Raw genomic sequence first — 10,742 nt, 5'->3', positions numbered from 1 at the left:
ATTTGATTTCCTTTAGGTGGAGAATGAGAAGTTGAAGAGCCTGACGGAGGGACTGGAGGCTTACAATCGAGCACAGAAGAGGAACCGGAAGTAGGTTATCTCCTAATGTGGCCATACACATCCAGCACGCCCGTGATCCATATTGGAGGTTACAGCCATTCTCACTGGCCCTACATGATCAATGAGATAGGAACACTCAAGAGATAGGGCACTCAGAGCCCTCTCCTTGGGCACCCATCCGTGGAGCAGATTGTACTGTGTGGGGGCCACCGTGGAGCAAATTGTACTGTGTGGGGACCATTGTGCAGCTGATTGTACTGTGTAGGGGCCACTGTGGAGCAGATTGTACTGTGTGGGGGCCACTGTGGAGCAGATTATAGTGTGTGGGGACCACTGTGGAGCATATTATACTGTGTAGGAGCCACTGTGAAGCAAATTATACTTTGTGGGGGCCACTGTGAAGCAGATTGTACTGTGTAGGGGTCACTGTGAAGCAGATTGTACTGTGTGGGGGTCACTGTGAAGCAGATTGTACTGTGTGGGGGCCACTGTGAAGCTGATTGTACTGTGTGGGGGTCACTGTGGAGCAGATTATACTGTGGGGGGGGTCACTGTGGAGCAGATTATACTGTGTGGGGTCTCTGTGGAGCAGATTATACTGTGTGGGGGCCACTGTGGAGCAGATTATACTGTGGGGGGTCTCTGTGGAGCAGATTATACTGTGTGGGGTCTCTGTGGAGCAGATTATACTGTGTGGGGTCTCTGTGGAGCAGATTATACTGTGTGGGGGTCACTGTGGAGCAGATTATACTGTGTGGGGGTCACTGTGGAGCAGATTGTACTGTGTGGGGGTCACTGTGCAGCTAATTGTACTGTGCGGGGGTCACTGTGGAGCAGATTTTACTGTGTGGGGGCCACTTTGAAGCTGATTGGACTGTATGGGGGCCACTGTGGAGCAGATTTTACTGTGTGGGGGCCACTTTGAAGCTGATTGGACTGTATGGGGGCCACTGTGGAGCAGATTTTACTGTGTGGGGGCCACTTTGAAGCTGATTGGACTGTATGGGGGCCACTGTGGAGCTGATTGTACTGTGTGGGGGTCACTCTGAAGCAGATTGGACTGTGTGGGGGCCACTGTGCAGCAGAAAGCCCCATTCGTATGACCACATTTTGCAGGTCTGTAATTGTGTACAATTGTGGATCCGCACATTATTTAGGTTAAATTGCCGTGTTAGCACTTTGTGATAAATTAGTGGGTTTTGTGTTGCAGTTTGGGCACTTGGCCTCTAAAAGGTTTGCCATCACTGATCTAGGCTCACAGCCCTCTGTATGGACCTGTGATAATACAAGGCACATAGGTAATGGGAGAGAAAGTAATGGATCAGTATGCTAGCTGTTATAAACACAACTATCACCCTGAAAAATCAATGAATAAGAATTAATGACCTATCAGCTGTATGAAGAGGCCGCAGTGTTCTTCCTACTTACCAAGCAGAGCACTGCTCATTTGTATAGTGGCTGTGTTTGGTATTGCAGCTCAGCCCATTCATTAGATTGGGGCTGAGCTGTGATCAGGCCATGTGACCAATGAACATGATGTCACGTGGCCTGAGAAGTGGAAGTGGTGCTATAACGATCCGCTGCAACTTCATGCAGTTTATTCACGGGGTCCCAGACCCCCTACATCTTCAATTGATAACCTACCCTTTAAGAATCACATTTGCACATTCATATCAGTGAGTTGTCTATGTAATATGGGACAGCACAGGACCGGACCGCCAGAGCAGACTGGACAAGAGATGAGGATCCTGAAGAGAAGACCCCACCTCTAATGTGCAAACCCCCTACATAGACTTACCCTCCAGAATGATCTCATCTTTCTCTCTCTTGTAGGAGCGGAACACTAAATAATCATTTAGAAGCTGCAATACATGAGGCAATGAACGAGCTGGACAAAATTTCTGGCAATGTAAGTATAATGTTGTTTCTTGGCCCAGTCCTGGCAGTTGTTACATTGTGTTTGCAAATATAAATAATAATTTTTCAGAGTTTTAAAGTTTTTCTCATCTATCAGTGGTGAAATGTTTTTGTCTTGATCGGTTGCCAGTGGATACAACCATGAATGCAAGAACTTTCTATGGTCTGAGACTTGTCAGAAACCCAGTCATTGTGTCCTAATTGTGGTCAGGTTATCTTCTCATACATGTAGTGTCCCCTCCTGATAACCAGCCATGATGTCCTTATTGTGGTTGGGTTATCTTCTCATACATGTAGTGTCCTCCTGATAACCAGCCATGATGTCCTTATTGTGGTCAGGTTATCTTCTCATACATGTAGTGTCCCCTCCTGATAACCAGCCATGATGTCCTTATTGTGGTTGGGTTATCTTCTCATACATGTAGTGTCCTCCTGATAACCAGCCATGATGTCCTTATTATGGTCGGGTTATCTTCTCATACATGTAGTGTCCTCCTGATAACCAGCCATGATGTCCTTATTGTGGTCGGTTATCTTCTCATACATGTAGTGTCTTCCTGATAACCAGCCATGTTGTCCTTATTGTGGTCAGGTTATCTTCTCATACATGTAGTGTCCTCCTGATAACCAGCCATGTTGTCCTTATTGTGGTCGGGTTATCTTCTCATACATGTAGTGTCTTCCTGATAACCAGCCATGTTGTCCTTATTGTGGTCGGGTTATCTTCTCATACATGTAGTGTCCCCTCCTGATAACCAGCCATGTTGTCCTTATTGTGGTCAGGTTATCTTCTCATACATGTAGTGTCCTCCTGATAACCAGCCATGATGTCCTTATTGTGGTCGGGATATCTTCTCATACTTGTAGTGTCCTCCTGATAACCAGCCATGATGTCCTTATTGTGGTCGGGTTATCTTCTCATACATGCAGTGTCCTCCTGATAATCAGCCATGATGTCCTTATTGTGGTCAGGTTATCTTCTCATACATGTAGTGTCCTCCTGATAACCAGCCATGATATCCTTATTGTGGTCAGGTTATCTTCTCATACATGTAGTATCTTCCTGATAACCAGCCATGTTGTCCTTATTGTGGTCAGGTTATCTTCTCATACATGTAGTGTCCTCCTGATAACCAGCCATGATGTCCTTATTGTGATCAGGTTATCTTCTCATACATGTAGTATCTTCCTGATAACCAGCCATGTTGTCCTTATTGTGGTCGGTTATCTTCTCATACATGTAGTATCTTCCTGATAACCAGCCATGTTGTCCTTATTGTGGTCAGGTTATCTTCTCATACATGTAGTGTCCTCCTGATAACCAGCCATGTTGTCCTTATTGTGGTCAGGTTATCTTCTCATACATGTAGTGCCCTCCTGATAACCAGCCATGTTGTCCTTATTGTGGTCAGGTTATCTTCTCATACATGTAATGTCCTCCTGATAACCAGCCATGATGTCCTTATTGTGGTCGGGTTATCTTCTCATACATGTAGTGTCCTCCTGATAACCAGCCATGATATTCTTATTGTGGTCGGGTTATCTTCTCATACGTGTAGTGTCCTCCTGATAACCAGCCATGATGTCCTTATTGTGGTCGGGTTATCTTTTCATACCTGTAGAGTCTCTCCTTATAACTTGTCCACAATAAGGACATCATGGCTGGGTTTATGATGTCCATGACCATAGAAAGTTCCTCCATACATGGTCATATCCATTGCCAACCAATCAAGACAAAAGACTGTCACCACTAAGACGGTAATATATTGGATTATTTATATTGATTAAGAATTTTACAGTGTAACCTCCTTCCTATTATGTCAGGGGATGTTTGACGAACATTGTAGTAATAAACTTAACCTAACTTCCTTTTAATAGAAAACAGGCTCTAACGTTCTCCCTACCATATATATATATATATATATATATATATATATGCTTATACATGTATAACCCCTGTATTTTTTTTTCCTTCAGGTGCCTCAAAGAGAGCGACAGCTGAAGCCCCCAAAACCCAAGAGGAGAAAGATCTCCAGATAACATTGATAGATCCTAAGATGATATATGTGTATATAGGCATTGATAATAATATATGTATATCAATATTTCTAGATATCACCACCTGGTGTAAAGTGAATATGTGGTAAATATTTTTGCATTTTAGGCAGGTGGGCGCTGGAAACCTAAAAAAAAAAAAAAAACCCATGTGACTGAATGGAGATAATCTGTTTTTGTTTTTTTTTCTATACCGCTACAATTGTGACTATACAGAATACTAGTCAGACGTTTCTGATACATTTTCAGTGTGTATATAAGAAGCTCTAGAGTTTGATGACGATAACCGAGATGTAAATACTGTACAATATTGTCATGTACAAGCCGACTTAATGCACACTTTATCTTTTACTGTACAATAATAGTGTACAAAAATTCTTTGGTTTCTATCAAGTTAATGTTCAAGCGGTGTATAGAGGTTAAAAAAAAAAAAAAACTAAAAAAACCCCCCTTCTTTTATATCATAATGTCAGAGATGACAGCAAGGGGGCGCTCATCAATCCTGATCATTACCTTCCAGGAAGCCCCTTACTCCAGTTTCAGGTACCTGTTGGAGAGTGAGGTCTCAGAATTAGATTGCATGTCCTCTGCTAACCTAACAATCTGCAATAATTAGTTTTCTTCTTCTTTTTATCTGTTTCTTTTTTTCCTTTTGTCGTTGCGATGGCTGATGGCGTAGGGGCAGGCTGACCTGGGCGGCCTGCAGGCATGGCTATAGCAGACAGATACCATACAACTCTGGGGTTATCCGGCCCCAAATTGATTATAGCTACCTATGTCCTATCCACAGGGTGGATGTTTGATACCTGGACCCTGCGCAGATCAGCTGTTACAGTAGCCTTCAGGTGTTGGAAGTGACAACAGAGAACGGGAGCGCGTGCTCTAGTAATTGGAGCAGCGCCATCCACTGTATAGTGGCAGTTTCTGGAATTGCAGCAATACTCCTATTACTTATAGGAGAGCATGCACACGCGCCCCGTCCACTACTGCTGCTGGAACAGCTCATCTGTACAGGACCCCATATAGCTCATCAGTATGAAAAATCCATTTGGGGGCCAGATAACCCTTTTAAGGCCAGTGCCCCACGGGCCAGAAACGTCGCGATTGGGCCATGGCGGAAAATCGCGTCATTTTATAGTAATTGCAAAGTAGATGGGATTCATGCAAATCCCATGCCCACTTTGCGGAAAAAATTGCAGCACGGACACACTGCGATTTCCAAAACCGCTGCGGTTTTGAAAATCACAGCATGTCAATTATATCTACAGAAACACCGGCGGCTTTCCCATAGATGTAATTGTAAGAGAAAGTCCGCGGAGGAAAACTCTGTGAACTTTCTGTTCAAAGCGCTGCGGGAAGAACTGCGATGCGTTAACGCCACAGTTGTTCCTGCAACACTTTTGTGCAGCATTTCCAGCCCGTGGGGCCTTAGCCTAATGGTCATCTGGAGGCCAATAGCGCCCACTGCAGGACAGTACTGCCCAAGTCTATAATCCTCCTGCTCCTACTATAAAGAGGGATATTAGTTACATCATTCATAAAATATCATTCAAAGGGGGTTTTCCACCTAAATTTTGTCTTATTTCTAGCCCATCCCCGATCCTCCTTGTACACTCAGTTAGGCCCCATTCACACTGCTTGTGTACGTGCTGGGAACGTTCCTGGTGAAATGTAGCTATAGCGCCCCCATGCCAAAAAATGACAGTATACTGTATAACGTCGGCTGTCCTGGTCCATAATATGGAGATATCCTAGTAAAAAAAACAAATTCTACCCCACAGTGGACTTGTTAGACAGTATTTGCTAATAAGAGCCAGACGTGTATTATTTATGGTGTCCACCCTTAAAACTGATACAAAGCACCAACCCCCCCCCCCCCATATAACAATAAAAGCTTCTGCCCATATAAAATGATGCTCCTAAATCGACATCCTGATAAACAGTGAACGCTTTAAAGAGGAGCCGTCACCGTTTCGTACATATCAGTAAATCTGTAAATTCTGGAACAATTTTTCTTACAATTTTGCATGATGCCGTTCCTCTGTTATTCCTCATGGAAAATTATAAATACTGTGACTTGATAACTAGGTGTTACCAGTTGGAGGAGTGTTGCTGCACGCTCTCACGCTGGCCAATGGATGCCAAGGGGCACAATTATTTATCCATAAATTTCCCAGAGGAGTAACAGAGGGATGGCACAATGTAGAGTTATACCGTAAGAACAGATGCTATATTTATGGGGGAAACAAGACTATACTAAACCGGCAGGAGAGGTGGATTTTCTTTGTTGACATGGCAGCAGTCACGTTATTAGAGATGAGCGAATACCGTTTTGAATAGCACGCTCCAATAGCAATGAATGAGAGCGGCCAGCACGCAGGGGGTTAAGCAACCGGACGCCAACGCCAGCTGCGTCCATTCATTCCTATGGGAGCGTGCTATTCGAAACTGCCGTTATTAATAATAATAATAATAATAAAAAAATAATATTTTAGGTGGAAAACCTCCCCCTCCCTCCCCCCCCCCCCCCCCAAGTCGTTATTCAGCAAGTGGGGAATAGAAGTAGCTGATATTACTAAACCTCCTGTAAAAACAAAGTGTTATAAACTTCTTCCTTTGAGTTGATGTAAGGGAGGGAGAAGTCTGTCTTGTCCATTGCACAGATAGACAGCATTGTCCCTCCCCTGCACAACGGAAGTTGTATCCATCCCTTAAACCCCCTATCAGATTGACTTTTTAGTCTGCGCTCTAATGTTGCGGCAGCCAGGTTTTGTCCACGAAACATCAGAACGCCATTTTTAACACCCCTCTTTCCGTACTTGGTATATCCCATAACCTTTTTTTTTTTTTCCTTCTTTCAATTTTCTTCTTCTTAATCCATTTTTCTTTATCCAGCACAATCCGTATATACGCCGATGTGCTACGTGATCTTCTTTGTGTTTGTTTCTAAGCCACAGCTGAGATCCTGCGGATTGTATCCACGGATTTCATCGGCAAAAACTTATATTGCTAACTATCCGACACTACAAAACTGTGTGCCGTCTACATAGCCTGACCTTGGAAGCATGCATCTCCGTTGTCTCATCACACAGTATTAACGCGTCACCCGCTGCCGGGGGCCGGAGGTTCGCCGTCTCCCGCAGCTATTCTTTTTTTTTGTTTTTTGTTTTTTGTTTTTTTGTTGTTTTTATCAGTATTATGTAACATATCACAGATTTATTTTATTTAAGAAGAAAGTATTTATACTGTTAACAGATTATATATTAATGTGGCTGAAACATGCAAGTTATTTTATTAACCAAATTATTTATGTTACGTAAAGTGAAAATGTGAAGCTAAAAAAAAAAAAAAGAATAATAATAGAAAACACTACGTATAAATGAGCCGACAATATTGTATTGTAACAAAAAGTTTCACTTGTGCATATGTATATTCGCCTATGTCAGGGCATGTGTGAATATACATCTGTGATCTCTGGACCTGAAGGATTGCAAAAAAAAATAATAATAAAAAAAAGCTCCTGGTGTGAACACCACAATGGTGTGTACCCATCATCTGTCCAGGGAGCCATCTTGGGGGTTGTTGGGGGAAAGGGCCTAGTGATCGATTCTTATTAAACTAGGCCACCCATAGACAGGCAAATGGGGTCACCAACGGGGTAGTGTATACATGAAATGTCACGGTGAATTGATCTCCCAGTGTTTTATTGGATTCCACCATGGAACCTTATCTTTCAGTGTTTTGCAAAAATTTTCCATGCACAAATTTTTTTGCCTAGGTACAATGGTTTTGCTCCAGGTCTAACAGCTTTATAGGATGGTTGTAGGTGCAGAGCTTGAGACCACATTCACACCAGTATTAATATGATCAGCGTCGGAGTATAATGTGCCCAGATTATAGACTGGTGCACACTGCTTAATAAATTTGGTGCACCTTTGCCTCCGTCAGGTTCTGTTAGGCCCTGCTTCTTCCCACTCAAGTGTAGAGAGAGGTGTAAAAAGGGCAAAAGGTTAAAAAAAAAAAAAATTTGCACAATGGTGTATACCAAAATTTTTGCAACTTTTTTTTTTTTTTTTTTTTACCAGAAATTTGGCATTGAACCAAGTCCCCCCCTCAATGAGAACGTATATAAAATGGTCACAAAATTCAATTCCACAACTGATGTTCTTTGGACCTGCCAGATAAAATGATCCTGGGCCTGCCCTCCAACCCCTAAGAAATACACCACAGTACCCTTCAAATTTTGGTGTCTTCTGCTGGACCATTAATGTATCCTCTGGTACTCTGGTGGGTCAGTCTGACACTTGCATAGATGACCTACCTACCTCTGAAATTGAAATGTCGACCTGGTATTAATGATATGACGGAGACCAGCGATTCCCAACAGGGGTGCCTCAGGCTAAGTTCAGACAGAGTTTTTTGATCTGGATTTTGAGGCCGTATCCGCCTCAAAATCCTGACCAAAAAGACGTCTCCCATTGAAATCAATGAGAGCTGGTCAAGTCTTTTTTTCCAGGAGGTTGTGTGTTCCGCCTCCTGGATACTCGTTCTTTAGGCCTATTCACCTTGCGATATCTTCCTGAAGACACTCCCGACTAGGCCCATTCATTGGGCGTAATCCGGAGCGGAGAGCGTGAGTGGATGCCGGTGCAGTGCACTTATCTTGGACTGGAACCTGAGGCAGCCTCTGAAAAACCCCGTGTGAACTTACCCTCAGGATCCTGCCAGGGGGCCACGACACTCTAGTTAGGAAGATGACTGCATGATTTCATGCAACATTATCTACATCCTTAGGATGTTTCTTGGTAAAAATTATTTGGTAGCGGGTCCCCGAGGAAGTTTTCTCCATGGTTGCCCTAGTTGGGAATCACTGACCTAGAGTTAGGCAGGTTCCCAGATTTTCCCGGTCCCCCTTGTGCCTGTACTATGAGACTGGTCAAATTGGGTCAGAGATGAGGTTTAGATAGAAGCTAAATCATAAGAAATATTGATTCTGCTCCAAAAATGGCTGAGTACAGGTGATGGGTACACTGACTTTTGTCCCTTCCCTATCCGATGCCCCCTACAGATTATGTCAAGCGATGTGTGTGTTTCGTGTTACTTTTTAATTGTTCTTGTTCCTCATTTTTTGTACTGGTCCCGCTTTTTCTGCTGTTTGTGTGTGAGTGTTACAAGACTTTCAATTTCTTCCGTTTCGTTGTCTCATTCGTAGCGATCATCCAGCCATCTCCTCTGTGTTCCCAATGATTGCGTTCTGTACTGCTCACCGCCGCTCTGTACTTTACATTGGTCGTCTCTGTAAAGTGCATGCGATCTTCCTTGCATTGATTTTTTTCTTCTAGAGTGTATGATAGTAGTTGTTTCAGTCCATAATGTTGTATTTTATTTCATTTTTTTTTTCTTTTTGTTTTTTTTTTATCTGAGTTTGTTTCTGGTTTTCTGTATGCAGTTAATGTAAATATCGTGAGCATTACAGGTCATGCAGTGTTGTGACATTTTTTTAAAAAAATGTTGCACCAACTTTACGATTAAAACAAAAAACTGGTCACATACTTGAAACTCTATCCAGAGAGCCATTTATTTCTGTCTCCGAGATGTCGAGCTTATACGGCTGCCATTTGTCTATACAGGTTAATATTTTCTAAGATACTTGAAGGGAATCCAGCACCAGAACCAGCATATCACCCCAGCCCTGCAGATAGATAGGTTAGTGTCACCAGACCCCAGCATATCACCCCAGCCCTGCAGATAGATAGGTTAGTATCACCAGACCCAGCATATCACCCCAGCCCTGCAGATAGATAGGTTAGTGTCACCAGACCCCAGCATATCACCCCAGCCCTGCAGATAGATAGGTTAGTATCACCAGACCCAGCATATCACCCCAGCCCTGCAGATAGATAGGTTAGTGTCACCAGAACCAGCATATCACCCCAGTCCTGCAGATAGATAGGTTAGTGTCACCAGACCCAGCATATCACCCCAGCCCTGCAGATAGATAGGTTACTATCACCAGAACCAGCATATCACCCCAGTCCTGCAGATAGATAGGTTACTGTCACCAGAACCAGCATATCACCCCAGCCCTGCAGATAGATAGGTTACTGTCACCAGAACCAGCATATCACCCCAGTCCTGCAGATAGATAGGTTACTGTCACCAGAACCAGCATATCACCCCAGCCCTGCAGATAGATAGGTTACTGTCACCAGAACCAGCATATCACCCCAGCCCTGCAGATAGATAGGTTAGTGTCACCAGAACCAGCATATCACCCCAGCCCTGCAGATAGATAGGTTAGTGTCACCAGACCCCAGCCTATCACCCCAGCCCTGCAGATAGGTTAGTGTAACCCTTGTGAATCACTGCCTTCGTTGCTGAGATATCACCATTTTTGTCAATATGCAAAGTAACTCTTGTAGCGACCAGGCTGTTGCTGTGGAACGTTCAGGGCTTACATTTGTAAAATGCCATTGACAGTCTGTAGTGTCTGTGTACAAAATGACAGCTTCTCCATAGAAATGAATGGGAATACCATAATACCACTCACTCACAGCTGCTACGGAGTTTGATGACATTTTACAAGGATGAGCTTTGAAGAGACTGGAATGTTTATACAAGAATTTGGCAAGGGTGCTAAGAGTTGGATCCCCACCAATCTGATATTGATCACCTATTTTGAAGACAAGCCATCAGTTTTATCTGGCTGG

General features: G+C 43.5%; 1 protein-coding gene across 1 annotated transcript in view; it reads left to right on the top strand.

Moving 5' to 3' along the window:
- The window catches only part of MBD5 (methyl-CpG binding domain protein 5), a 53,868-nt gene extending 44,286 nt beyond the window's left edge, over positions 1-9,582 (top strand). The window contains exons 10-12 of the mRNA XM_075284521.1: positions 17-90; positions 1,894-1,969; positions 3,955-9,582. Coding sequence (XP_075140622.1) covers positions 17-90; positions 1,894-1,969; positions 3,955-4,017 — 213 coding nt within the window. The 3' untranslated portion in view covers positions 4,018-9,582. The remainder of the gene's footprint in view (positions 1-16; positions 91-1,893; positions 1,970-3,954) is intronic.
- The last annotated feature ends 1,160 nt before the right edge of the window (positions 9,583-10,742 follow it).

The sequence above is a fragment of the Leptodactylus fuscus genome, chromosome 8, assembly GCF_031893055.1.
Source record: "Leptodactylus fuscus isolate aLepFus1 chromosome 8, aLepFus1.hap2, whole genome shotgun sequence".
NCBI classification, from domain to species: Eukaryota; Metazoa; Chordata; class Amphibia; order Anura; family Leptodactylidae; genus Leptodactylus; species Leptodactylus fuscus.
This window is presented reverse-complemented; position numbering and strand designations above follow the sequence as displayed.